At 52.5% G+C, this 27,619-nt stretch overlaps 9 protein-coding genes across 9 annotated transcripts; 5 read left to right on the plus strand and 4 right to left on the minus strand.

Annotated features, from left to right (window-relative positions):
- Positions 1-1,103: 1,103 nt before the first annotated feature.
- CCOS01_07757 (dynamin central region) lies at positions 1,104-3,712 on the plus strand (the record flags this gene model as incomplete). Its single annotated transcript, XM_060455920.1, has 4 exons — positions 1,104-1,202; positions 1,264-1,650; positions 1,722-3,344; positions 3,398-3,712. The coding sequence occupies 4 exons, from the start codon at positions 1,104-1,106 to the stop codon at positions 3,710-3,712; spliced, it is 2,424 nt and encodes an 807-aa protein (XP_060313812.1).
- Positions 3,713-4,326: 614 nt separating this feature from the next.
- On the minus strand, positions 4,327-8,735 carry CCOS01_07758 (uncharacterized protein; the record flags this gene model as incomplete). Its single annotated transcript, XM_060455921.1, has 4 exons — positions 4,327-5,142; positions 5,211-5,684; positions 5,749-7,950; positions 8,526-8,735. 4 exons carry the CDS (start codon positions 8,733-8,735, stop codon positions 4,327-4,329), a joined length of 3,702 nt encoding a protein of 1,233 aa, XP_060313813.1.
- Positions 8,736-10,251: 1,516 nt separating this feature from the next.
- CCOS01_07759 (PWI domain-containing protein) lies at positions 10,252-11,910 on the minus strand (the record flags this gene model as incomplete). The annotated part of the gene is made up of 5 exons (XM_060455922.1): positions 10,252-10,311; positions 10,514-11,386; positions 11,445-11,609; positions 11,665-11,755; positions 11,879-11,910. 5 exons carry the CDS (start codon positions 11,908-11,910, stop codon positions 10,252-10,254), a joined length of 1,221 nt encoding a protein of 406 aa, XP_060313814.1.
- A 628-nt stretch (positions 11,911-12,538) lies between these two features.
- CCOS01_07760 (26S proteasome non-ATPase regulatory subunit 9) lies at positions 12,539-13,546 on the plus strand (the record flags this gene model as incomplete). The annotated part of the gene is made up of 6 exons (XM_060455923.1): positions 12,539-12,691; positions 12,772-12,844; positions 12,894-13,222; positions 13,276-13,369; positions 13,429-13,454; positions 13,511-13,546. 6 exons carry the CDS (start codon positions 12,539-12,541, stop codon positions 13,544-13,546), a joined length of 711 nt encoding a protein of 236 aa, XP_060313815.1.
- A 931-nt stretch (positions 13,547-14,477) lies between these two features.
- CCOS01_07761 (GTP-binding nuclear protein GSP1/Ran) lies at positions 14,478-15,706 on the plus strand (the record flags this gene model as incomplete). The annotated part of the gene is made up of 5 exons (XM_060455924.1): positions 14,478-14,735; positions 14,900-14,992; positions 15,061-15,214; positions 15,299-15,504; positions 15,572-15,706. Coding segments are annotated over 5 exons (846 nt in total), but the record flags the coding sequence as incomplete, so codon positions are not given.
- A 3,169-nt stretch (positions 15,707-18,875) lies between these two features.
- On the plus strand, positions 18,876-20,903 carry CCOS01_07762 (homeobox domain-containing protein; the record flags this gene model as incomplete). The annotated part of the gene is made up of 4 exons (XM_060455925.1): positions 18,876-19,108; positions 19,184-19,295; positions 19,357-19,817; positions 19,871-20,903. 4 exons carry the CDS (start codon positions 18,876-18,878, stop codon positions 20,901-20,903), a joined length of 1,839 nt encoding a protein of 612 aa, XP_060313817.1.
- A 66-nt stretch (positions 20,904-20,969) lies between these two features.
- CCOS01_07763 (uncharacterized protein) lies at positions 20,970-21,200 on the minus strand (the record flags this gene model as incomplete). Its single annotated transcript, XM_060455926.1, has 1 exon — positions 20,970-21,200. One exon carries the CDS (start codon positions 21,198-21,200, stop codon positions 20,970-20,972), a length of 231 nt encoding a protein of 76 aa, XP_060313818.1.
- A 1,159-nt stretch (positions 21,201-22,359) lies between these two features.
- Positions 22,360-24,393, minus strand: CCOS01_07764 (ATP-NAD kinase; the record flags this gene model as incomplete). The annotated part of the gene is made up of 1 exon (XM_060455927.1): positions 22,360-24,393. The coding sequence occupies one exon, from the start codon at positions 24,391-24,393 to the stop codon at positions 22,360-22,362; it is 2,034 nt and encodes a 677-aa protein (XP_060313819.1).
- A 2,249-nt stretch (positions 24,394-26,642) lies between these two features.
- Positions 26,643-27,155, plus strand: CCOS01_07765 (uncharacterized protein; the record flags this gene model as incomplete). The annotated part of the gene is made up of 2 exons (XM_060455928.1): positions 26,643-26,751; positions 26,797-27,155. The coding sequence occupies 2 exons, from the start codon at positions 26,643-26,645 to the stop codon at positions 27,153-27,155; spliced, it is 468 nt and encodes a 155-aa protein (XP_060313820.1).
- Between the last annotated feature and the right edge of the window lie 464 nt (positions 27,156-27,619).

Below are 27,619 nucleotides of genomic sequence, written 5' to 3' on the forward strand. Positions count from 1 at the left end.
GAGGTTCCTGAGGTACCAACAGCAACTTAAAGTCTCCTTGGCACCCAGTGACACCCAAGAGTCTACGACGGGACGCTATGGCTTTTTCCATAGCACCTGTCACTAAGTACCTCAAGAAAAACCCTCGCCCAAGGTAACTAACTAGCTACGCAATCTACGGTAGGTAGCTGAGGGGCGAAGGCGTACGAATAGGTACAAACCACAGAATCAAAATCCAATAGGTAGGTCTTCTCTTACATCTGGTGTTGCTACTGGAAGATTCCGGCAGAGAGGAAACTTTCGTTGATGCATCCGTTCTTACTTTTGAACACTCGCCAGTGCGCGCACCGATGGAACCGCCGGCTACCTGCATACAAATTCAGGGAGGAAGAAAAGACCAAAAAAACCCCAAAGCCTCTTCGCGATAGAAGGGGGGGAAAGGTTATGGAAGATATCTTTCTCTTCATCTTCTTGGGAAAAGCCTCACCGCAATAATTGTTTTCCTCACCCTCTGAATTAGCTTATTTTGGAATATGCTGGCTCATACAGAGTAAGGTAGGTACTGATAGTGATGTAACCGAGCCTGAGGTGTCAGGGACTAGCGGATCCATGGATGTGTATTAGCTAATACTAGGAACCATCTCCTCCACTGTACCAAGCTAAGCATTACGTGCCTTGTCGTTTGTTGGAGCCTTCTGCGTAGGCGACATGGTGGATCGCGCATGAATTCTCGAAATTGAACGACACGCCGGAGAGCATCTACGCGCATCGGCTCGAGCAAAGCCCCCCTTCGCCCAAAAATTCCATCTCGCCTGAAGGGGCTTCGTTCTTAATTTTGTAGTTTCTTCATCTTCTGCCTCGCCCTCAACCTCTAGAGGCAGCCGATCACTCCCGACGAGCCTGCGCTTGCTCCCTTCACCTGCACTAGGTGCCCTGCCTTGTTTTGCGTCGCCCTGCGCTGCAGACTACCCGTTCGGCCTGGCCTTTCGCCGTGTGCAGGAGCTTCCACTATTTCGCCTCTCGAAGCTCTCCTCGACATCCACGGGTGCTTCACTCCTCACCACCACCACCTCTTCCAACCCGATTTTGTGGGAGTTTCTACCTCCTAGCGTCACCCAATCACCATGGCGTCCCTCGGAGACGACCTTCTCGGCACTGTCAACAAATTGCAAGACCTGGTCTTCAATACTATTGGCAGTGACTCGCTCGATCTCCCCCAAATTGTACGTCGTCTAGTCATGGTGCATGAGCTGTCTAGACGTCCAATCGCTAACATTTGAGCAGGTCGTAGTTGGTTCGCAGTCAGCCGGAAAATCCTCCGTCCTCGAAAACATTGTCGGTCGTGACTTCCTGCCCCGCGGCAGTGGCATTTGTACTCGACGACCCCTGATCCTACAACTCATCAACGTATCTGAGGACGAGAGTGCCCTCGACCCTTCCTCCGACCCCTACAGGTCTCCCGACCTTGCCAGACGATCCGAATGGGCCGAGTTCCACCATATCCCAAACCGCCGCTTCAACGACTTTTCGGATGTAAAGCGCGAGATCGAGAACGAAACAGCACGAGTGGCGGGCAACAACAAGGGCATTAACAGACAGCCCATTAACCTCAAGATCTACTCGCCACATGTGCTCAACCTGACACTTGTTGATCTTCCCGGCCTCACAAAGGTATGCCACCATGCTTGCCTTCCTCAGTGCTCAGCGTCAAACGCCTGGCATACTCTAACACAAGCTCTTAGGTTCCTATTGGCGATCAACCTACAGACATCGAAAAGCAGACGCGGAACCTGATCTCCGAGTACATCGCCAAGCCGAACAGTATCGTCCTTGCCGTATCTCCTGCCAATGTTGATATTGTGAACTCGGAGGCTCTTAAACTCGCACGACATGTCGACCCTCTTGGTAGGAGGACGATTGGCGTGCTTACCAAGGTGGACCTCATGGATCATGGTACGAACGCATTGGATATCCTATCTGGCCGCGTGTACCCTTTGAAACTTGGGTTCATCGGTGTTGTCAACCGCTCTCAGCAGGACATTCAGGGCGCCAAGCCCATGGAGGAGGCTCTCAAGGCTGAATCTGAGTTCTTCAGGCACCACCCCGCCTACCGGAACATTGCTAGTCGATGCGGCACTCAATACCTGGCCAAGACGCTGAATACGACTCTGATGGCTCACATTCGCGAGCGCATGCCGGATATCAAAGCTCGCCTTAACACTCTCATGGGACAGACTCAACAGGAACTGGCAAGCTATGGCGATATGCACTTTAGCGGCAAGGAGCACCGTGGATCCCTCATCTTGCAGCAAATGACACGCTTTGCCACATCATTCATCTCATCCATTGACGGTACGTCGACTGAAATATCGACTAAGGAGCTTTGCGGCGGTGCTCGTATCTACTACATCTTCAACTCCGTCTTTGGCATGTCCCTAGAATCCATCGACCCGACTTCGAATCTTTCGGCCCTTGATATTAGAACAGCCATTCGCAATTCCACCGGTCCCCGTCCCAGTCTATTCGTACCCGAAATGGCCTTTGACCTTCTCGTCAAGCCTCAGATCAAGCTTCTCGAAATTCCTAGTCAGCGATGTGTAGAGCTTGTTTACGAGGAGCTCATCAAGATTTGTCACACCTGCGGCTCAACTGAACTGTCTCGATACCCGAGACTGCAAGCTAAGCTGATTGAGGTCGTGTCAGACTTGCTGCGAGAACGCTTAGGGCCGACCTCCGGTTATGTCGAGTCTTTGATTTCGATCCAAAGAGCGTACATCAACACTAACCATCCCAACTTCCTGGGTGCCGCCGCTGCCATGAGTCACGTTGTGAGCAATAAACAGGAGAGGGAGCGAAAGCGTTTGATTCAGGAAGAACGAGAAAGACGGGAGAAGAGGCGTCTCAAGGAGTTGGGCGCTAATGGCACCGAAGGCCCGGAGGGCGAGGAGGAAGAGCCGGCTGTCATCGAAAAGGCCGAATCGAATTCTCTTCGGAAGCAGGCAACTAAGGGCGCGCGCAGCTTGTCACCCGGCGTACGGGAGAACGGCGCTACCGGTCTGAATGCGGCGCTCAACGGAGCAAGATCAGCTTCTCCGTCAAGATTCAATGATAAGGGCCTGGGCGGCGCGCGCGACTCTTTCTTGACCTACTTCTTCGGCAAGGATGGTGCTTCGGCGATTGGAGCAGCATCATCGCCCAACTCCTCCATCGCTCGGCACGTTAGCCAGAGCTCTGAGCCCACATTTTCACAGAGCATCCGGCGAGCTGAAGACAAAGTGGCTTTGCGTGCCCCAGCACAAGCTTCGTCCCGGGACGAGCTGGAATTTGGCAAGCCCCAGCAATCCATAGATTACGGCTCCCTCTTCGTAGGTTTCTCTCTTCCTTTTCTCTCATTGATGAGTATTAATACAATCTCCAGGGTACGGCTAGTGGCGAGCCAGCCATGACAGAACGAGAAGCCATGGAGACAGAGCTTATCCGAGCACTTATCTCTTCCTACTTCAACATCGTGCGCGAGTCGATTGCGGATCAAGTTCCCAAGGCTGTCATGCACCTGTTGGTGAACCACTGCAAGGATGTAGTCCAGAACCGACTTGTCAGCGAGCTTTACAAGGAGGCGCTGTTTGAGGAGCTTCTGTACGAAGACGACGGTGTCAAGAAGGAGCGTGAGAAGTGCGAGAAGCTGCTCCAGACGTACAGGGAGGCGGCCAAGATCATTGGTGAAGTGTTATAGATACGTGTTGGAAAAGAAGAAACAGACATGGCGAAACCGGCGCCACATGTTTGCATTAACGCCCTCTCTATCTCTCTGTATCTCTCTGCCTCTTCCTACCTCCTTTTCTCTCTCTTTCTTCCCCACTTCCTACCTCAGTGTGTGTTGCGCACACGGATATACACTCTCGGGGTTGTCAGGCGGATAAAAGGCGAGGTCTACGTTAGGGGGCGTTTCCGATGGAAAAGGCTCATGGATGTCTGAGAAACGATGCCATGATCGTTGTGCTGTACCTCATCTCAGTCTGCTGGGTGCCTATCATGTACCTTTTTGTGTCGAAGAAGTGTGTAATAGAAGATCCTCAACTTCAATAAAGTCAGACTAATATTCAGCTATGGGTATATTATAATGCACCCAGAGAATGTGAATGCCGACCTTGAGAGATTCGCCTCCTGTATAAGCATTCTTTGCCCATTTATCCGTTGCAATCACATGGAGTCAGGCTTGATGCTCGGTTTTCGTGAAACAAAAACAGATTTGGGTACGAGGAAAATAAGTAGAGCATGGTGCTATTCGGCTGCATTTGACTACTGTGTTATGCTATTCCTATCCCATTAAAGAGGTACATTGTCTGGCTAGTACTCTGATGGTCTTTTAGCGCCGGGATCTGACATGGACGCTGGGTTGTTTGAGTCATATTCTGCAAACGATGATGGAGCAATCATGAATTGGGCTCTTGCAGTGCAAGCTTCGTGCATTTGGGAAGCATCTCGCCGCTCGCCAGGGATAGGAGTCTGGTCCATCGAGTCGTACAGAGCATCGTGACTACGGTGTGAGTATGATCCTCTGTTCTGATGGTGATGAGTGTCACCCTCGTACAAAACCCGATGCGTTTCTCGCTCTCGTAGAATCGGCCGACGAACGATGTACTCTCCCTCTGCATCTCGTACGTGCACAATCTCATAAGTCTCCTCGTAACCTGCAGACTGAGGGCGAGTCGCGCTCGCGTAGCGCGTTGTGCTGCGATTGTCGCTGCTCCGACCTGAATTTTGAGGGACCGCTGGGCTGTGGTAGTACGTCGACACCTCAGAAGCATGCCCGGTGTGACGGGATCCATGCGATTCTGCCATGTATTGCATGGAGTGTCCATGGCGAGCGTCATCGAAAACTTCTACTTCCATGTGTCGTTGTTCAGGGTAATTGGGAAAGTCCGATGGGGGGCCGTCGCGCGCTGTGGATCGGCGCTCTTGACGAACTACCTCGCGCTCCAGCAGCCCAGCCTTGGGTACCCGAGCCAGCGCGTCGCGATCTTGAGCAAGATGCGACTCGAGAGCAGCAGTCAAGCTAAAGTCATCGGGATCCCCCGCTGATGAACGTGTAGAATCCAGCTCAGCAGCCCTTGAAGAATGAGGAATTACCGGGGCATATCTTGCTGGGCCAGGCCTTGTGTCCTGCGGTAACAGTTGCTCTCGGTCGAGTAATTGGCGTGACCGAACCAACCTCGACTGATCCAACGTACGATTGACTCTCTCTTCCTCCCCTTCGGGGTATCTACTACCATGCCCATACCGAGGTTCGACCAGGACTCGATCAGGGGCTCGACTTTGCTCACGGTACCCATGGCGATTTTCGTCGGGCGATGCTGAAGTACGGTTTGGGAAGTAGCCTGACGGCATGTAATGATCCGTTTTGTAGCCACCTGCAGAATGCCCACTGTCAAAGTAAATGGTGCGGCCCTCTCGATCAAATTCTGTCGGAGAAGCGCCCCAAGAGCTTTGTCGGCAAGGGTCAATGTTTGAGACCCGAAGGATGCGTCCTGGTTCGTGTGCTTCATGAGGAGTGACCAGTGGCTTATACGGGGGCGCTGCGGATCTTCGATTATAATCTTCCGTTGACGGCTGCGTGTCTCGGCGTTGTTGCGCTTGACCCACGATCGCTGATTCTCGAATGGCTTCAGGACCATGCCAGGGGTTGCGTTCATGACTGGAAGCATCTGCATGCGTGGCATAGGTGTGCCAAGTATCATCCGTGGTTCGATCTGAATCGCTGGGCCGTACCATCCCACCTAAAGGCCATGCGGCCCCAGATTGTTGTGTGGGTCCGTTGGGCTTATTGAAGACCCAGGGGACTGCTTCATTGACTATGTTGAACTTGTGTCCCTTGCCGCCAATAATGGCTTTCAAGTCAGGAATTTCTGATACATCCGGCATAAGGATCATATCTTGTGTCCAATCGAGGCCTGGCCCACTCCTGTGCCCGACCTGCTGCAATCCGATATGCTGGTTTTCGAAGTGATTGACGAGCTGCGGGAGCGAGAACATGGTGCGTTCTGGATTGACTGGTGGCCCTAGACCCAATGTACAGGATCTGCACCTCAGTCCGTTGATATTGCGAACTGGACGCATAGCCTTGTTGTTTGATAAGCCATCGTTAAACATCCGCAACAAGGGAGGCTCGCCAAATTTGTGCCAGAAACGTTTGACCACATGGTGTATAGTGATGTATACTCTCAAAGGCCCAGGTAAATCCCTGGTTGTGCTAAGCGAGTTCCAAATGTCTCTCGCTATCCGAGCCAAGTTTTCCAACTGAGTGGTGTACGATGACGCAAAGGGCATTCCTTGAGGTGTAGCAGACGGTGGCTGAGGATTGCCTTGATGTGGAAGAGTGCTATGCGGTTGGCCAGTATATGGTGCTCCTAGCATGTTCGGAGGTTGCTCTTGTGGGCCAGAGAGTATGGGTCCAAAGCTAGGAGATGCCACAGGATAAAATTGGGGGGCTCCAGACGGCCCAAAGTTCGGCGGTAGGTAGGGCGCACGCGGTATGCTGGCATCCGTACTGTATGTTGGTAACGGATTGTACGGGGCAGCTTGTGGTGCGTGATAGGAAAGGGGCGGAACTTGGTCAGAAGGAAAACGGTGCACAGGGCTAGGTAGGAGACTGCCACTCCGACTAAGAGTATCATGACCTTGAGGTGGCCGGGGTCCTGTTGCCGCATGACCTTGGGCGGTTCCCTTTCCTGCGGCTTGCTGAGAACCTTTGGTCGATCGGCCGTTGGGTTTGAAGATGGGCTGCTCTGGCCATTCGGCTCTCCAGTGAACAACAATGTTGCCGAGACTGAGGGCCTTGGTATGCTTTGCGGCATAGTGTTGTATGACCCCCTCAAATCCGTAGAGCCTATGACTTTCGCAACCATTGCAAAGAAACAACTCCTTCCTATACGACTCGGTATGCTGTTTGATCTTCATATCAAACACCCACTTCATGTTCTCCAGAGTGAGCTTCTGTGTAAAGGGGCCACCTTGGGGATCAACAACAGGCTGCCGCCCTGCTGCGATAGCATCCGCAGCGTCTTTCGCAACATCGGCGTAGAATCTTGACCGCACGGATAGGAGGACCCCCGCTGCAAAACGTGGGCTATTCTCCTTGTTGACTTTGCGACCCTTATTCCAGCTACCGCGGATGATCTCGTCGGCATATTTTGACATTCGCGCTCGTACCGGACCTTGGATATCGTCCCAGTCTTGATCTGTCACTTCTCTTGTTGTCTCGACCTTCGTTTCAATGCTGGAGCTCCGAGATTCAATAAGACTGCTGTTGATATTCCTCTCGGCATCGGCTCGTTGAGACAGCAATTTGGGCTTCAGGGTATTCCACGCATTCTCGTCCAAGGCGGCCGTGATTTGTATGGCTGCTTGGAAAGAAGGCATGTGGACAACAACGTTGGGTGGCAGAGGAGGGTCGAGTAACATTGCGCGCCGCTCGATTTCAGCACGCCGTAATGCCTTCCGCGCGGCAGCCTCTTCGTGGGTCTTATCTGACCTACTGCGGCCTTCGGAATCTCGGTCCTCTAAAGAAGTTTGAGGGGACTTTCGTGGTTCGTGATCTTGGTCTTGCGCCAGTTCATCAATACTCCCGTTTCCCATAGTTTGCACGCTCCGGCACATTTGCGCTAGACCGCCAGCCGCTGCCCACTTCTCCCATCGTGATGCATCAATTCTGTGTTCTTTACCCTGGGCGCCTAGTCCCTTGAGCCACTCTTCGACGGCTGCTGTCCCAAGGCTCTGAACCACGTTTAGCTGTTCCTTGGCGGCAGTGATGCTGGAGGTTGAGTATAATTTTGTAGTCTCCAGCTTGTTATCGCCCACGTTGGTTTCCAAAGTGCTCGATGGAATGGCCTGCAGTTCGGGTGTGACGAAAACAGAGGCGAGTGCTGGGATGAGGGATGATGGGGTTGTGGAAGAAAGTAACAGGTCGATCTCCTATGGAACGTTTAGTTTGTAGACGAAAGATGACGAGATTCAAGCAGCAAACAGACCTTCACAGAATGTTTCAAAAGACAGGGACCGCAACAGGTGACGCCAAATGCAAATACAGTTGCCAGACCATACACTCCAGGCCCTGGACGCCAGGGATCAGCATTCTCTTGTTGTTGATCAATCGAATTTGTAACACCGCAATATTGACAGATTTTGGTGCAGCATAGCCGCCACATATCGAGTTCAGTACGATTCCCCAGCGGAGAGGGCATTCTGGGATGGTGCAATCTCCTTGACTGCTGCCAGACTGTATCTGGTTTCATTGGCTTGAAGAGACTCGCATTTTCCGGGTAAAGAGCAGTGTTGTCGAAAGCGGAGTGAGAATCAAGATACCCGTTGAAAAGCTTGTTAACTCGTAGCAAGGTACCCAAGCTCCTAGGGGGGAGAAATGCGAAAACTCGATGCCATATTCCAGAGGGAAGAAGTGATCTATTCCCAGGCAACTGAGGCGACTTGGTCCTCATAGCCTCAAGCTTCAGCCTCTTGGATGTGCCTAGGTCTTGACTAGTATCACTGACTTCCACAATGCTCTGAGCAGCCTTTCGTTTGTTGTCCCTGCTCGACTGACCCTGCAAGCTCATGGCGGCTGGGTCGAACGTATTGACATTAGAGAGACAATCGTTCCTTGGTGTGAAGAACTTCACATCGTCTGAAGGTGCACCAGCCTGAGATGAAGCAGTTTTGCCATCGTCTTCAGTTGGACTGTGAGGCAACGAGGAAAGCTCCATTGCAGCCTCTCTTGGGGATGAGATACCTCGGCCAGAACGCAAGATAGAACAGGAAAGGTGTGATGGGTTAGATTGCCAATAGCAACTGTGAAAGGTAGAGTAGAAAGAGCTTGGGAGAGATTGGAGAGCTTGTACACTTGTCAGATCTGAAAATCGTGATAGCTTGAAGGTCACACAACGAATGATCTACTGTCAATTCGTTGTGTCTCGGACCCGACTCAAAAGTCGCCTGCCGGATGGAAATATGGCCCTCACACCTATGAGAACCCAAGGTTTCGTGGGATTAAGAGAAATATGATACTGAGATGGCCCTCATACAGTCTGAGAGTAGTAATGAACGTCGGGAACACAGGAGCCTCCAGACCTACAGTTCTTTCCCTGGAGATCACTCCAAACGAGGAACGTTAGGCGTGAGCGGACACATACGCTTGGGGGTAAGAAGAAACAATGCCACCGCTACTCGTTCAGTTCCCGTAACATGATTTTGGGAAAGAGCGATGGGCGGCTGACCGACGTGACGGGACGCAGAGGAAGGAAGTTGAAATGGCCGATGAAATGGATTGAAGTGGTGGTTAAATGTTGAGTTGTACCTCCATGCATTAAGGTAGTTTCCAATGCTAGCTCGGAGCCACGGAGCTACAGGGCGCCGTTCATGGACGAGTGGAGACCTACCTACCTAGGTAGGTACCCAGTCGGATCATGCTCAAGCCTCAAGGTACCTTGGCTCTCCCACCGTATTTTGACGTGAGTAGGTACCTCCGCGAAGGTAGTTGAGTTTGCCAAGATGCGGAATTCCAGTTTTTCCATAAGATTTCACCTTCTAATGTAGATGATGTTCGTGACGGCTGTATTCGCTCTTGCGCATCGGGAAACGGTGCATACGGTCAACGACTGAGTATCGGAAGTGAACCTGGCGTTTAGCTTGGCTACAGATCAACGTCCTCACCACGAACGAAAGGCTGATGTCACAGGCACTTAGTACCTAGTGTTGCCAATGCATCGTATCCAATTCCTACGTCTGGAATGTAGGAGGGAAATCTGTTTTAAGATTGGGGACTAGTTTAATTGGGAAGATCATGGCTATCTAGCTTACGAATGTGTGGTCATCGCCGACTTAAGTCTGGTAATTTTCCCCCTCTTCAAGGCCGTACTTGACTTTGGATCAAACAGCAACGGTGATGGTAAAAAACGGGATAGCTAATTATAATCATGACTGTGTCGTGCCATTCTTGGTACTTTGTTGGACAAAAGAAATGCAAGGTAGTAGAGACCGAGCTGTGTAAACAGCCATCACGGAAGAGGTAGGCAGAATCCCTCAGGTGCCTTATGTCTATGGGACTCGAGAAGATACAGTCAACGTACCAAATTGAGCGAACGGCTTCGCCTTGGGCCCTCAACCCCCTTGACCAGCGAGCTCGTATGTTTGTGTAAGGTATGCAGCAAAACTTCTTAGACGATTAGCCTTAGCCGTTTGTAAATGAGGCGAAATGCGAGCTTAGCGTCTCTTGTTTTTTTATCATTCTCCCGTGATCTTCTGCCTTCGCCAACGCTGCTGGAAGACCTGGCAACGTTGTGTCTGCATAGTGCCAGTATCAGATTAGCCAGACCTGTTTGAGTTGTCGGATCTCGTTCCAAGAATCGCCACCCACCTATCGTCTTGTGACGCAGGAATCGGCCTGTTTAAAGTTGTGCAAAGTTTGGAAGTCACCTCTTAGAGTCATCAGCCGATCTCCATGAGCGAGGCTATGAGTTGCGTCTCCGGCTTCCTTTTGCCTCACCCTCTCCCTCTCCTTGGCCTCTCCTGCTCTCGCGATCAGTCTCGTTAATATCATCGGCTGTTGCTCTGCGAGCGCTGGGATCCGGAGAGCGAGAGACGCTACTATCGTGGCGATGTCGGGGACTGCTTCGAGATCTCGGACTTGCACGTCCCCGAGAGGTTCGACGCGTAGAGCTACGGCTGCGTGATCTAGAACTTCGAGACGATGCTGAGTTCGAGCTTCTACTGCGGGATCGTCTATCACGACCTGGCGAACGACTCCGTGAAGAGGAGTATCTACGGCGCTTTGCAGCCGCCCGTTTATCAGGCGATGTTGAGGGCGTCGAAGGGCTTCGTGAAGATCTCCTTTTCCTTCGTGATTCGCGATACTTCCCCTGGCTTCTTCTCGGCGACGCCGATCGATTTCTCGTAGCCCTGGGGCTGGATACGCTGCGTTCTCGACGAGTTCGTCGGGCGGGGGCCGGGGGCGAGCCACGACTAAAATTCCGCTTGCGATCGGGGCTGCGCGACCGTGAGGTGGCGGATGCCGGAGACGGAGAGCGCGTGTCGTTGCGACGACGGCCAGATACTCGGCTATCGAGACCGCGATTCCTTGGGACATAGCTGTCTCTAGTGGACCCACGGAACAAGCCTCTGTCCCTCTGATCACGGTTCCTCGCAGCCGGTGAGCGCGACCTGTTGCTACCAAACCGTCCTCCGTGTCTACCTCTTTGGTCGTAGTCCCTGTCACTGTTGCGACCACGCCGCATGTCTCCACCGCCGCCGCGGCCGCGTCCGCGTTCACTGCGATCCCTATCTCTCGGTGCCGGGCCATCTTGTTGACGCCTGTCGATATCGCCTCGGCGGCGTCGTGCCTCGTCTGCAGCACGATCGGCTTCCATCTGGTCTATGTCAGTGACTGTCCTTGGCTGTGGATGAAGATTGATACGTACCTTTTCTTGTATCAACTCTAGCTTCTTGGCCTCTAGAAGTTCTTTGGGCACACCCTGAGGGCTTGTTTGGGCACTCAAGAACAACTTCCATAGTTCCCTGCAGAATGGCGCCGTGTCCTTGTCCAAGAAGCCCGTAAGTTGTATTTGTAAAGCTTTAATGTCTGGCTGGAGGAAAGTCAGAAGATAATCGCGAGAATCGGTCGAGGCAGACAATACTGACAAATCGGGGCCCTTCGATCAGATTGAAACAAAGCTCGATAACAACGTCATCTTCGCTTCCCAGGATGTCGGAAATTTTGCTGGCTATCCACCTGAAAGAGATCAGTTAGCAATTGAATGACAATGGAAGGCGAGGCTCATGCTTTTTCATCACCTGAAGGTTGACCTTTTGCATGTCAACCTTTTGATTGAATTCCGCAGGGAATTTGGTGGACTTTAGGAGCTTTGCGTCGACGCCGGTCGCCATGATGATCGGAGAGGCAAAGAGCGGACGGGGTAAGAGGATGGAGGAAGAAGAAATGGAACTGTGACGTCGATACAAGGACAGTCTAGCAGGAGATCGGGAGCTGGCTGGGGTTGAACTAAGAGCTCTGTATCGGGTCGCTGAATGGACGCGTCGGGGTTCCAGTTAGACCGCTTCTTGTGCCTCAGGTACCAGCAGTGATTCTAGGCTCCATCAGGTCTTGTGAGTTAGTCAGCGCATGGAGTCACAATGCTGGGTACCTACCCTAGCACTCAAGATACCTAAGGCAGGCACGGCCCATGAATCTAAGGCTGGACAGGCACCTTCTTCAGGTACCTAAGCACCTGCGATACCCGGCTAAGGTAGGTAGCTACGTAGGCAGGTCCCCATGACGCTGCCCAAGGATTTGGGGCGCGGGGCTCACAATTGGATGTCCTCTATGTCGATGCAATACCCCAACATAGAGGGGTGAAGTTGAGGTCCACCAACATCAATTCCAGCTCAAATACTGGGCACATGAACGAAGTCGTCTGCCATCGCTGCAAGAAGTCAGAAACCGACTCTTCATCGCATTTAAGCCCCCTCGCATTTCTATCGGTCCGTCCGGTCAGCTATGGGATTGCCCCTCAGGATGGACAACATACACGCTCCAACCGTGCCCTCGGGCCCAGCCAGCAATACGTCGAGGAACGGTGACCTTGGTCGCCTCTCTTTTGCCGAGCTACAGAACAAGAAAGAAAACATGGAGGCTGAATTGAAAGCTTTGGGTGCAGTCCTCGACTCTGTTTGTGATTTCAAGACCCCCCGCTCCAGTGTTCGGAGACGAACATGGAGAAGCGAGTATTCAGCTGATTGGTGAGCCAGCACGGGGTTGACATGAACACACCTCTCACAACTCAAGACGGCTTTCCAAGAGCCGATCTCGATATTGCTCAAGGTGTTTCTCCTCTGGTGGCAGAGATCTAGTACCCTGCTGATTGTAATAGTGCGTACTACCAGAGCCCGCATCATCCACCTCCGCAATGACTACAAGGAGCTCATGGCCATGGTTGAGAAACAACTCCATGAGCACTTTGCCAGCTTGCAAGAAGAGGAGAAACCCGAAGTTCCGCTCTCCGACAACACCCTGGCAGATCATTCAGCATCTCAGCCGCTGGAGGAGCCATTCGCAAAGGTCAACGCTGTGGTTCCGGGGAGCCCAGCTGAGTTAGCTGGCCTAAAGCCGAATGACCAAATTCGCATATTTGGCTACGTCAACAGCTCAAACCACGACAATCTCAAGAAGGTGGCCGAATGCGTGCAAGGGAATGAAGGTGTAAGTTGACTATTGCCCGACACTCGTGTGGATATGACATTAACCAGACAAAGCGACCTGTTCTAGTCAGGATATCTCGACCCAGCCAAGGGGCGCGGGAGGAGCTGCACGTAACACTCACTCCGAGACGTAACTGGGGTGGCAGAGGTTTGCTGGGCTGTCACATCCTACCTTTGTGAGAGAGGAATATACTGCTTCAGCTGCAGCGACCAAACAAGGATCTGATATCGCCGTATGTACAGTAGGCCGACATGTTTCGCGACAACTTCACTGACATAAGACACGAAGATTCATTCCGAAAAGTACACGGCTGCGCGCTGTTGAGAACGATCAGTGAGAGTCACTAATGCCTTGGGTGCCCGAAAGATAGAATTAACTGGCCGAAAGGCCGCTTCGACTCCACGTGGCTCGGCATACTTCTGGATTCACTAGCATGACTAGGTACCTGGTGTAAGCCATCGGCTGCGGTCATTAGATGAACCATTAGGCAGATAATTGCCATGGCTGGACAGGCAGCGATTAGGAACAGGCAAAGTGGTAGTTGGATTACAAAGCAAGTCGCGGCCTGATGGGACAGCTGCCTGTGTCGAATGTTTAAGGGGTTTTGTGAGATGTGTGGCGGAGGATGATGTTGGCACTACTTACTTTTGAGATAATGATTGCATGTTCTGGTGAGAAAGAAGAATGTCAATGGATGGCTAACAAAGGTGCCGTACCTAGGTACTATGTCTGGATTGACCGCCCACGCCTAAGGTAAGCAGTGACGGAAAAGCGGACCTCGAAAATTATTTTGGTAGTTTCCATGATACGAGCATGAGAGTTGTCGAGCGCGTCAAGTATGCATTCGCCGCCAAACTGTGTGAAATTTCTTACCTTGGGGTTCTTGATGAGAGCGATCTGCCGGCGAAGGTTTTTAATCTTCAAGTATCCGAAGCAATGGAACCCAACTTGTTGCTGAAGGAGGCAAGGAAATATCCAGTCACCCAAATGGAAGCGGCCCGGAGGAAAGAACAAATGGAAAGAGACGTACTTGCCGTCGCCCATTGAAAGGGAACCCCACTATGACGAGACAGCGATGCACGTGACCCTTGCCTAGCCCAATCGTGCCTACCCGACTTCGTTGGCCTGCCTGACTGAATTTTTCGCTTAAGAAGTACGGCTTCCTTGCAAGCTCCCCCGCCATCCTCAAAAACATAACCCCCCCCTAAAGTCGATCAGTCGGTGACGATTTCCACTCGTCGAAAAGTTTACAGCCCACTACCCATCCCTCTCTCCGGTACGAATTCATCTACTCCGCGCCCTTGCCGACGCTGGTTTGCGCCTTCACGTCGACGAATCTCTCCATTTGTTTGCCTTCTTTCGCTTTGCGCCAGCTGCTAACCTCGCGATCAGCCCCGCTTGTTTACAATTAACTCGCACCGATCCGATTCCTTCACCGATAGCAAACATGGCCGAAACTCAGCAGACTCCTACCTTCAAGCTCGTTCTTGTCGGTGATGGCGGTACCGGAAAGGTGATTCTAATACTCCCTCGTCCCCCATGGCCCTTATCGAGGTTGCGCCCGACAGCATCGTTTGCCCTCTTCGCCAACATCGACCCCTCGACTTCAGCCGATAGCATTCCCTTCCACTTCCCCCCTCCATTCTATCGCGTTGCTAACAGTGTGTAACGTTGTAGACCACTTTCGTCAAGCGTCACTTGACTGGTGAGTTCGAGAAGAAGTACATGGCCACTCTTGGTGTCGAAGTCCACCCTCTGGGTTTCAGCACGGTAAGTACCTCCCATCGGCTTGGTTCCCCTATAGCATCGGTCGCCGGTCTCTAACTCAGCGCGCGCAGAACTTTGGTCAGATTCAGTTCGATGTTTGGGATACCGCCGGCCAGGAGAAGTTCGGTGGTCTCCGTGATGGTTACTACATCAACGGCCAGTGCGGTATCATCATGTTCGATGTCACTTCCCGTATCACATACAAGAACGTCCCCAACTGGCACCGTACGTGGCACCCATTGGATCGGCATGACTCGAATCTATGTCTTTGACCCCAAACGACCAGCCCAACTAACAAGGATCATCTAGGCGATCTCGTTCGTGTTTGCGAGAACATCCCCATCGTTCTCTGCGGTAACAAGGTCGACGTGAAGGAGCGCAAGGTCAAGGCCAAGACCATTACCTTCCACCGCAAGAAGAACCTTCAGTACTACGATATCTCTGCCAAGTCCAACTACAACTTCGAGAAGCCTTTCCTCTGGCTTGCACGTAAGCTTGTCGGCAACCCCGCTTTGGTATGCTCCCGAACGATCTTCTGCACCGGTCTCTGCCTCCAAAATTTTCATGCTAATTGCTCCACAGGAATTCGTTGCTGCACCGGCTCTCGCCCCCCCCACCGCTCAGGTCGACGCCCAGCTCCTCGAGCAGTACCGCAAGGAGATGGACGAGGCCGCCAACATGCCTCTGCCCGGTGAGCTTTCGGACGAAGACTTGTAAAGATAGAGACGCGGCATGGACATGATCCCAACGCGGTGGAACGGTTGAAAGGACGTCGTGAACCGAAATTCTCTGGCGCAGACCGGCAATAGCTGGTCACGGTCATTATGGTAGAAGACGGCACGGCCGGTTCGTATGGTAGACTCGGAGCTGGATGGAGGGTTTTACACTTGCTGCGAGACGACCAGCATACTTTGAGTAGTTTGACGCCTTACAAGATGAACACTGAGTCCTTACATTTCCACCAAGGTGTCTCGGGTTCGCTCGTCCTCTTCTCTACTATGCGTATCCGTACCTCGACAGACAGCGCAATGCACTTAATTAGATAGCAATTCAATGGTTAGCTAGGCATGATTGGGGAGACAGACAGACAGACACGCAGACAGACAATGAGAGAGAAGAAGGACCGCAAAGGCAGGTAGAGAAACGGTCAACAACATAGTCTCGTCAGGACCACATCATGCAACTCAACCACGCTACGTCACATCATGTTCTGAGTGAGAGATAATAAGTGGGTTCCAGATATCTCGAAAGGTGCATAAGTAGCACAAAAGTAAGTAGTACCTTTGACGATAATGTGACGGACCCAGGTTGCGAGTGAGACCGAATGAAGTACCTAAATGGAAAGTCCAGGGCCCAGACCCCAGAATATTGCTTTGCCTTTCGATGAGTGTCGGTGAGAGGTGGGAACGGTTACTCGTCCTGTGTAATATATTCCAAAGTTGGTATTCTTGAATGCAGTATAGAAACAAAGAACTTCTATGGAAGCCCTTGTAGGTTGAGCTTTCGGCAAACACAATTCAGTTGTTGGAGACACAATCGCAAGGCAGGTAGCTGTACCGAATAACTTAGCAGCTGAAATTCGAATTGAGAGGAGCCTGAGCATTTGCACAAATGGGTCTGTATTGTGGCCGCAAGCACTATTTTTGTACCAGATTCCGGTATGTGTTTTCAAGGGTCCGGGGCCGTCTCTGATGGTCACCAACCACCTCTGGATGTACACGATACCGTGTACTCTGTCAAAGTCAGTGCATACCCACTGTTCGCTTCTTTGAACGCGATTTTGGTTGACCAGTAACAGAAGTGCTGGTGTGTTAAATACTCGGGATCCAGCGACGCGTCTGGGTGTCTGTTTGTCGGGGAGGTGGCTGGGTGTTAATCTATGATAGTACGGAACTTTGGTGTCTGACGGAAGAACCGAGAGTTGCTAGCGGGACTTAGGAGGACATGGATTCTAATGGAGATTCTTTTGCTGAGTGCGGCTTACGTGCCAACTGCCACGCGCGTCACTGGGTCTGCTGTATTTCGAGGTGGGAGGGCAAGGTGGGCGTTAATTGGTATATGACGGAGAACAAAGGTTTTCCGTACTCAATCAAGTGTGTACGTATATTGTTCCAGCCTTCATGCCTCAATTCGCATTCGCGCCAGGCTCCATGGTCCCCGAGCAGACTCGGTCAGATGCGGCAGGGTGGGTACACGGAGGAGGGATGGTCTGGGGTCAAATACCACGCACAAGCGACGACCAGTTGCCCTTCGCGTTCTACCGCTAACGGAAGCATAGTATCGAATTCAGGTCGAACCGGGGTGTTTTGCACGCGCGTGGTGGCATGTAAAAATGACGAAGAGTGGTATCTCAGAATGCAGCACATGACCAATCTCTACTTCGCTTTTTGGATACGATTCACACATTCGGCCTTATGGGCTTCTTATCCGGTATGTCACGAACAGCTTATACGGCGCGAGAGGCAGACTTGTATGCATACGCGCGTTGTTCATCAGGCGAGGCGCCAGACCAAAAGCACGCTAAGTCCAGAAAATGAGGAGGAGAGGTGTGGAGGTAAGATGAGAGAGCGAGTGGACTAAGGGATGTCCATCGGTCAGGTCGTCAACGGTAAGACTAGCAGAGTTCGATGCGTGCTTGTAATTTTCATGCGGACCGCAAATGATTAAGGTGTTAGGTATTTTTAGGGTCTGTCTTCAATCTTGTCGGTGTATGTAGCCCCTGGTGATGGAAAGTAGACTGTTTTTGTTTTATTTCCCAATTGAAAACAGACGCGCGACGTGACTGGTCCAAGCCTTTTATGCGTAGGCTATTCGTACCTTACCTTATGACACTAATTTGCAGAAGCTAGGTACCTACATTGAGCGCGTAGACTTGATTTTAAGTAAGCAAGGAACAACGGACCTTTGGGTCAGTGAACATGAAGCCATGTGCTGAAGTACGTGCATGTATTGGCTATGTCTTGCGAACGACATTGCTCAATTCAGATGAATGTGTACTTGGATTGGCTTACAGACTGTCTGCGCCGCATTCGTCCGGCCATGGAATATGAGGCCTATAAATGTAGATGGAAGTATGCCGCGCCTGATGCTCGAGCGCAAACATTGCTGCGAGGTATTCGTAAGGTGGTAAATCACACAAAAACAGACGTGGAGGTGACTTGGTGGGTCTGCGGATCCGTGCCGCGATCGCGCTGTTGTGCGGTACCTGACCTGGTAGGCTTAGTGATACGGTACTTGGTAGATGATTATCACTTGCTACTCACTCAAATACTTCACATTACACTCAAGACTAAATATGATGAGTATTACGCGTCAGTACGAGTTTTCTTGAATCTGCAGCGAAATCTCACCTCTTTTTTATAAATACTTGCTCAACATGAATTTCAGAAAGACTTTTATATCACTGCACTGAGCCGGTATTCTGACCAAGCTCAGTACCTACGGTACCCTGGCCGGGTATCTGCAACTCCACTATCCACGTCTCTAGCGTGTAAGTGCCTTTCCCTAGTTGGGGTTCTCAGACGCGCCGTGTTCAACACCAAAACCCAAGTGGAAGGCACCACAACTCACCTGGACCGTACCTGACCTTAATTGCGACGAATAACCGCGCCTCGTGTGTCTCGACACTCTCGCTTCCCCACCTCGTCCGTTCCTGGAAGCCTCTCTTCGTCATTCTTCCTCTTTACTTTACTCTCCTCCCAACTTTTTTTGCCTGCAGTCCTACAATTATCTTCAATTCACTTTATTGTCACGCCTGTCCCGTGTCTCGTCCAATCTTCCTTGAGTGCACGCTCTCTATCATCGCCCCCGGCTCGCGACTCCTCGTTCAGTTGTACCGACCCCAGATCATGACTGTCGTTTACTACTCATAGCCTCGACCGCCGCCATGTCTGTCTCCGACATCTCCTCTCAAGCCTTGGTTGGAGCACCGCAGTCCTCTTCTTCCCCCTCTCCACGCGAATCCTCCTTCCGGACAGATCAACCCGCGCAGACTCCTACCAGACAGCCTCTTGCAACTGGGACAGAAACCCCCGACTTCGCGCCTTCTTCGTCTGTCAAGACCGAGGTGTCAAATCCCGACTCTGAGCGTCACCCAAAGGGAAAGAGGAAGAGAACTGCGTATGTCATTGTTCTTGGCCCCAATTGCTACGCGTTCTTGTGCTGCAGCCACTGACTCTTGTTTGATCACTGTAGTGCCAAAGACAAGTCGATACTTGAGGCTGCCTATGTTGCGAACCCGAAACCAGACAAGGCAGCACGCCTAGACATAGTGAAGCGCGTCTCTCTCAACGAAAAGGAGGTCCAGGTATTTGATAACATTGCCGGTACGACAACGGTCGCGCTTGGTGCTGATTGCGAGCGTGTAGATATGGTTCCAAAATCGTCGACAGAATGACAGGCGCAAGTCGCGGCCCCTCTCCGCTCAGGAGATTGCTGCCCTCCGGTACGGTGGTATGCAGATACTCTCTTCGGATCCAGTTGCCTACACCTCTTCCCTGCCGGAAGAACAAGCATCGCCAGTGGCAGAAACAGCTCCCATCAACGCTGTCGTGCCTGCGGAGACTCCGGTCAAGGCTATACAAGTGCGCGGAGACGAGGCGGATGAACAGCCTCAACACGCAACACCGTCCATTTTAAGTGGCGGTCCTGAGACGACGGTTTTGGAGACGCCATTATCCCAAGTCACGGCTTCCTCGTCTCAGCCTCACTCAACAGGGTCATCCTCTTTTTCAAACTCTGTTGGGTTCTTCACATCGTCTCATTGGAACGCAGCAAGTGCCTTTTCAACCCCTTCAACGCTCAACCGCAGCATTGACGAAACCCCCAAGTATGTCTCGTTCAGTTCATCGTGGACCGTCGTTTAGCTAATATATCATGCAGATCCGATCTATATACACCTGCGTCTTGCTCACCGCCTGCACATGGATCACAAACCCTGCCCTCTCCGCAATCGTCGCAACAGTCGCAGGTGCGATTGTCGCTTTCGCTCGAAGGCAAAGCTGAGCTTGTCTCTAATGAGAACTCACCCCCTCGCTTTCAGCCTACGAAGCTATTCTCGGATTTGGCAGCCTTGCCTCAGCCCAGAATAGCTCGACCACTCCAGCGCAGTCACAGTGCCCTCCCTAGCGTGACTCTACCACCCATAACAGCCCTCACTGACTCGCTGCCACCGGCACTGGGACGAGGCAGATCTCGTGACGCCCACGCATGGGAGCTGTGCTGTGATGCTGATACTCGTGACGAGCTCACGACGCAAGCTGAAGATGAGTCCAATGGCTCTGCTGTCGCTGCCATCAGTCTTCTCCGCTCAACCAGCGGCGTTCTTCAAAACAACAGCTCCAAACGGAACTGTCCTGCAAGTAGGCCGGCTTCTCGACCTCAACAGGCTAAGAAGCCTAAGCTCTGTCGCACATCTTCCAGCATGGCTAGAATGCAAACATCATTCACTGATAGCGAGGAGTCCGTATCTCAACCAAGTGAAGAGAAAAGCCTGGGTGACAAGGTCAAGGTGGACATGCTGATATCTCCATCGGGTGATTCTGATAAGGAGAATTGGACACCTGAGAACCAAGGCAACATGCGTCGGTTGCCGCCAGTTAATGACCGAAGACCTTTGCCGGCTACCGTTGACAGCCAGAACAATGCGAGACGAACAGGTCGTACTTTACAGGACCATCCCGGGCCTGCTATATTCAGCAGCAGCCGGGCCAGAACGATGCCCGCTATGGGATGCCGAGGATCCGGAAAATATGTCACCATATTCGAGGATGAGCAGAGCTCAAGCTCGCCTACAACAAAGGGCGCAGACGAGGTGGAGAGTTTCATGCGCGGCGGCGATGTGAGCCCAAGCAAGAAGGGCGACATGGATTGCATCGCAGGTCTGTTATCTCTTAGCCAAGGTGCCTGGCGATAGAAACTTGGCGTGGAGGTTGGCGGCTTCACACTCTCGTCGGGAGTAATCTACACAAAAAGTGAGTGTCTATGTTGTGCCCCCTTGTGGACACTCAGTCGGCTCCGTGGTAGCAACGGACAGATGCAAGTCCAACAACATGGGCAGTGGCCCCATCGTCAAGCGAGTTGCGACACAGGAAGACACAGTAAGCATGGCTGGAAGCCCGGCAAATTCAGAGATGGATGTGCCGGTCATACTATCTATCGCTTGCGAAGGTTCTATACTTCTGTCGTCTCTTGCAGGAGCCATGACCGACATGATGGAACCCAGCTCTCGCTCTCTAATGTCGCACTGCGTATCAGTTGAAGGAGTACCGTCTTTATCCTCATGTGTTGGTGTTGTGTTGGGGCTTGGAATTATCACAAGCAAATGGCGTCTTGGGATTTGGTTGTAGATGTGGCTCTGCAAAGTCGGTTATACATGTGCAATGTTTATGTTCTGGCCAAGCCTGTAGGGCGCCACGACGAAGCAAGTCATTAAAAGAGCAATGAAACACAAAAAAAAAACTAACAACATAACTGATGTGTCTCTTTGGCTTCGGATCACCGAGTAGTGTTAATTGGTGTCTGTGTGACGCTGTGTGAACAAGGGTGTAAACCAAGGTGCCATCTTATTGTTGTCTCCATAGATAGGTATGGATTCTCAATGCTCTAATACGATAACCCAGATGTTCATGCTCATCCAGAAACAGACCTCATTTTTACTGTTGCAGAATGTCAAGAATACATACGCTCTTTGTTTGGGAGGAATACATGAAAAGAGGTGACTTCGAGTCAGGCACAGGGCTGAAGGGATCTAGGTTCATATTCGTGGCAAAAGCTGTTTGGTACGTGACCACACCTGCTGGTCGGATCTACCACCAACCGCAGATGCTGGTGAGATTTTTATCTCACTCTCTTTGTTTCTATCTCTCTTTCTCTCTCTTGAGACTATGTATTCGCTGGTCGCAAGAGGATCGACATCCTCTTCCCCTCTCTTCTTTCAAGTTGAGAGGAGGGCGGGTACGTTGGCCTGCGCACACAACAGCTACCTCATGCAAGTATATACCGTGCCAGTGCCAATACCGGTATTATCTCCCTCGTCTTCTGGTGACGTTGGACAACACTGCTCATTCGAGCATGTCAGGTCTCAGTCTTTCCATTCACGCACACACAGCAGTGTGCGTCCCATGCGTTCCTGTCTTTCTTATGCCTTGCGAAATCGCTCAAGTCTATGAAACAAACAAATAAAAGATGCCAAAGCATCTTAGTCTAGCCCACCCTCCTCGCTAGTGGGGAGAAATGCGAAGGTGTAGTGCAGAATAGTCGAACAGAACAGAGCGTGCTGCTTTGCGTAGCCGAGATGCCTGTTTTGTGGTTTTGAAGAAAGTTGGGAATCATGATGCTCTGTCTCTAACGAATAAACAAACGGCCGTTAATCACATGCCCAGCAGACTCATCTGCCTTCTCAAGGGACTCGCACTGATACTGCCGTCCTCACTAGCGTAGCAGGCCGAGTCAGTGTCGATGTCCCACTCCGGATCTTCATCCTTGCCGTCCTCAGATGGGCAGAGGCTGCCGCCAGCAGAGGGGTCGAAGCCCTTTTGCGTTGCGGCGCGCGTGTTCCAGCGAAGAGTGCGGGAAACACTGTCGAACCACTCCGTCTGTGTTCGGACAACTGTAGGGAATGGGTATTGTGAGGCAGTGATGGTGACGTAGTCTCCTTGCTTCAACTCGACACGACCCTTGCCATCAAAGGCACAGTACGCCGTTGCGCGCGAATTACGCGGCACCGACACGCGGAGGAGCATCGTGTCAGAGAGAACCATCGGGCGGAATGAGAGGGTATGCGGGCAGATGGGTGTCAGGAGAATAGCCGGGATGTCGGGGTGTACCAAGGAACCTCCGGCCGAAAGAGAATAAGCAGTTGATCCTGTCGGTGTGGAGAAAATGCAGCCGTCGGCCTGCACGACAGTGAGGAGCTCGTCATCGCCGTAGAGTTCCAAGTTCGAAACGTATGGGGATGGGCCGCGATCGATGACAAGTTCGTTGAGAACCTCGAATTGCTCTCCTTCCTCCGCCTCTTGGCCAAGAGTGCCGTCACGATAGACAGTGCAGGTGAAGCGCATACGCAAGTTGACACGCATGCCCTCGTCACCCATGATCCGGTCCAAGTGCTGCGTGTACTTTTCAAATTCGAAGCTCGTTAAGAAGCCGAGACTGCCCAGACTGAAGGACAAGACGGGGGGCACGATGCGCTGAAAAAGCCATGACGTGAAGAGAACGGTTCCATCACCGCCGAGGGTAAGGACTAGGTCGAACTTCTCAGGTTGGCTCCAGCATAAATCAGGCGTCCAGTACTTGAGCATGTCCTGGTACGCAGGATTCTCTGCAACAATGCCATTGGCATCGAAGCGTCGAGAGTTGCGCAGCTTGGCGTCCACATAGACGTTGACGCCAACGTCGGCACCGTACCTCGGCGTACGAAGCAACCAGGTAGCGAGCTCGCGGGTCAGGTAGACGAGCTGGTTATCGCGAGCTTTGGTGACAATCATGACATTGCGAACAGCGCGCTTGATGGGGCGACGTTGCAACTGCTTGGAGACCTCGCGGACGCCGGTGGCTGTCTGCACGAGCCTAGAGTGTGACATGCAGTCGTCATTCTTGATCTCCTCAAGAACCTTGTCGATGTTGACGGCATCATCGAATCGGTTGTGATAGAAGCAGGGGGACTGCAAGGAGGGTAAGGCGGTGGTGGGGGTCATGCTCCGGTTGGCCAGCTCATTCAAGGCGTCGGCCAGCTTCTGGGACGAAGAAGTGGCGGGGCGGTTGTCGCAACCGCCTTGCTGGGACAACATGCCGGTAAGTGAGAGGGCTTCGGGTTTATTTCTGCGAACAACCGAAGCCAAGGCTTTCATAATAGTCTGGCGGGGAACTTCGTGGGAAGGTGCGCGACGATGGCCCTTGGGAGGATGGGCGGCAGCGCTGGCGTTGGCGTTGGTGGACTTGGAAAGAGGAGGCGGGAGCAGTTCGGGATAGGCGGCGGTAGAGGTTATTGATAGGGAGCTTCTTCTTATCGAGGACGAGGGGTTTTGTGTTGCAGCAGCTGTAGCGGGAAATCCGGCTTGGGCGCCAGCGTAGGGTTCCTCCTCTGCTACCGGACCAGCAGCATTGCGATGCAGTGACAGAGAGTGCGAGTGTGTGTGCGAGTGTAAATGGGAGACGGAGTTGGAGGTGGAGGCGGAAGAAGAGAGAGGTCGGTCGTGGACGGTAGTGGTGCTGACACTGGCGCTGGAGCTTTTGGGGCGGTCGGAAAGCGAGGTTTTAACTCCATGGGGGTCGGAAGAGGGCGACGAGGACGGCAACGCGGACGGCTGGTGCTGTTGCAGTGACAATGGCGCTGGCGGCGGAAGCGGATTCGGATTACTGAGGGCGGGGTGCAGGGCGGTGGGCGAGGAGACGAAGCCCGACATGGTTAAGAATAGTGGCACTGCCGTATCTCCGCCGACGGGGCGTGGAAGGTGAGAGAGAGGTGGATGGAGATCGGGGTATGGGTGTGATGGATGGAGGAGCGAAGTACTCTGTACCGCGTGAACCGATCCAAGGTGCAAGGTGAGTTGAGGTGGGTGAATGGCCGGAAAGTGAGCGATGGACGGCTAGGTGGTAATTAATTGTCGCAAAAAATAATGCAGCGGCAGTGACGAAAGAGTAATAATAGCACCTTCCGGGGGCCTGGGCTGCACGGCAGAAAACCTAAGTACCTTTCTCCGTAAGGTATGTGGTGGAAGGCACGAGTACCTCAAGGTGGGTACTTCTGACTTGGTAGGCGAACCGTGGAAGTGGGCAGGGGGTCGGGTGGTGGCAGGGACCTGTTTTCCGCTAAGGCCGAGCGAAGTTCGAACACCAAGCGGTAATAGCAGACACAACTGACTGCTGGCGAACCGAGAAGTAGCAAGTACCAGAGAACTGTTCCTACAACGTGGAGACCACACACAAAAGAAGGTCGACCAAGCAACTTTCTAGACTCCAGAGTCCAAGGAAATGGAAACTGGGAGCAACCGGACCTTACGGACCACCGACGCCGATGGGATCGGTCAAGTACTGATGGGCGTTATTGCCGTGTAGATCCTTGTGTTAGGCCGCGATTGAACGACCGTTGCTTGCGTGATGGAACGGGTATCCGTACTGGGCGGATTTACCACAAACTCGTACAAGTGTGTTCAGAACGTCTCTGATGTCGGGTAGAACACAGGTTCAGAACAGTGTCCAAACGGAAATAGTCGGTGCTTTCGCAAGCTTGGCAACCTCGCAATCTTACTGAGATGGACACCGTAACTCTAGGCTCTACGCTCGGAGAGACTGTCTGTCTTCCTGTTTTTGCTCTCTCACGCACCCTCTAGAGATGCAGGTCGATGTGCAGGTAAGCTGGGCAATTCCTGCAGAGTTGTGACTCGGGTGTGACGGAGTCTCGGATGGAACGAATGACGCTAAATTGAGTCGAATTGCCGCCTCGGAGCGGATAACTAAACCAGGCTGATGACTGCTGATTTGTCTGACAATGTTGCAGTCGGGTGTGACGACTAACCAGAATCTGAGTGATAAACTACTCGTCTGGCAGGTCGGTTCTTGGTAGTCCGGATGGGGCGTCTTGAGGTTGAGGATGACGAGAACTGAGCCGAGTCGACAGTGTGAAACCGAAGGCGATCAAATAAAAAGCGATGAAAAGCCAGCAGCCGCAACGAAGTAATTAAGTGAAAAGGGGTATGATAGCAATGCAGTGCACAAGCAAGGTATCTGATGCAAAGACAAGGCAAAGAGAGGTAGTCAAGCAAAGAATTATGAACAATGCCCCAGAAGACGTAGCGGCCGAGGTAATTGCTAGAACTACCGGAGCTCTGCTTCGAAAGGAACGGGGTGAATGGGGGGGGGGGGGGGGGAGGGGGGGGGGGGGGGGGGGGGGGGGGAGGGGGGGGGGGGGGGGAGGGGGAGGAGGAGCAGGGGGGGGGGATGGGGGGGGGGGGGGGGGGGGGGGGGGGGGGGGAGAAGAGGAGGAGTTTGTGGTGGTAGAGAGAAGGAGGAGGAGGAAGAGGAAGAAGAGCGATAAACCAAACGAAGACGAAATAAGAGAGTGACCAGACTGACTGACAAAAGAACAGAGGGGAGGCCAGTTCAAGATTCGTCCCAGCAGTGCAGGAGCTTTAATATTCTAAGTCACAATAGACATTTCTCCCCTCTCCTCCCCTTAGCCCCCCCCCCCCCTTCTCCCCTCTCCATTTTCATTGTTTTCAGTCTGATGTCGATCGAATCGAGCAGCAGGATGGATGTGATGCGACAAAGGGCGCTCCCGCCACAACGCCCAAGCTCAGGCACCCTGTTCTGCTACTTTACTACGGGCTGAGAATAATCCACTTGACTTTTCTTCAAGAGGTATCCCTACTCCGTCTTCAGGTGGTGTAAGGTACGGACATCAAGAAGCCAATCTTCTATTCCCTCTCGGTACCCGTGCCTGCCCCCCAGTCCTGATCCATAACCTATTACCTTTTTCTTCTATCCGCCCTGGCCATGTTGTTGGAAGTCACGAAGGACGAAGTTACGAACTACGAATACCCTACTACTCCTTAGCCACATCCATGACCCATATGCTTAACCGTGTTACTATCATCTTTGGCAGCCTCCAAACTTCCAAGGTTCAGCACCCGCAGTACGCGCCTTACCATGTTGCATGCAACATCCTGCTGCCAGGAGGCCAGGCAATCGGTGGCCTGGAGCACAGATACGTATCTACGGACTCTATCCGATAATGGCTTGGTGTACCCGTAGTCGTCACTCAGGTAGGCATGTTACGATGCATCCATATGCTACGGATACACGTGTAGACCCAGAGATAGGACTGGTTCCTCGACAAGATCGGGCTTATGATGAAGTATACGGGTGTGAGAGCCAGCCAGCGAGAGGATGCGAAGCAAGCAAGGTGCGGCGAGTGGTAAAACGTCGATACGTACTCCCCGTCCACATCCCTGGCGATCCCCAGTCAAACGTCTCTTCCTCTAACCTCTTCTGCAAAGCCAGGTTCTCTAGAGGGCAAGGGAGACGAACAAGGGGCGGCATGACATTGGCAGGCCCCCGTGGTGGGCCGGGAACGTCTTCTGGTCCCCAGTCCCTAGCCAAGGCAGGCCCGTTGGATCGTGGTGAGCCAATACTGAGAGGGCTGCCTGCTGTGCGGAGACCGATGTAGCCCGTGAGTATTGCGTATATACGTCCTTACCTTACATTACCACTGTCTACATACCTTACCGGCGCCTTGGAGCCAGATGCTGCCGTGTCTTGACAGGCACGCGGCACGCTGCAGGCCCGCTGCACCTCACGCACAGCAACCCCTTTTGCAGCTGCGGCCAGCGTCCAGGAGAGGCAACAAGAGACGGGACACCAAGTGTATCGTGTACCCGCTCGGGTCGCCACAAATGTCGCACTTGTGACGGTACCGAATACTCTGCAACTCGAGCCTATGTTCCTTTACGCCAACAGACGAGACGAGGGAGGCCCCTCTTTCTTTACTGGTTGTTGCTGTTATTGTTGTTGCCCTCGGTCTGCCATGATCAGCTCTTGTCTGGACTTTTTGGTCCTGTCTTTAGTACACATGTAGTAGCATCGATGATCACCCACAAAGTGTAAGAAAGACCGGGCAGTCCGACATCCAGC

Source organism: Colletotrichum costaricense (assembly GCF_030867565.1).
Source record: "Colletotrichum costaricense strain IMI 309622 chromosome Unknown Scaffold_7.1, whole genome shotgun sequence".
NCBI classification, from domain to species: Eukaryota; Fungi; Ascomycota; class Sordariomycetes; order Glomerellales; family Glomerellaceae; genus Colletotrichum; species Colletotrichum costaricense.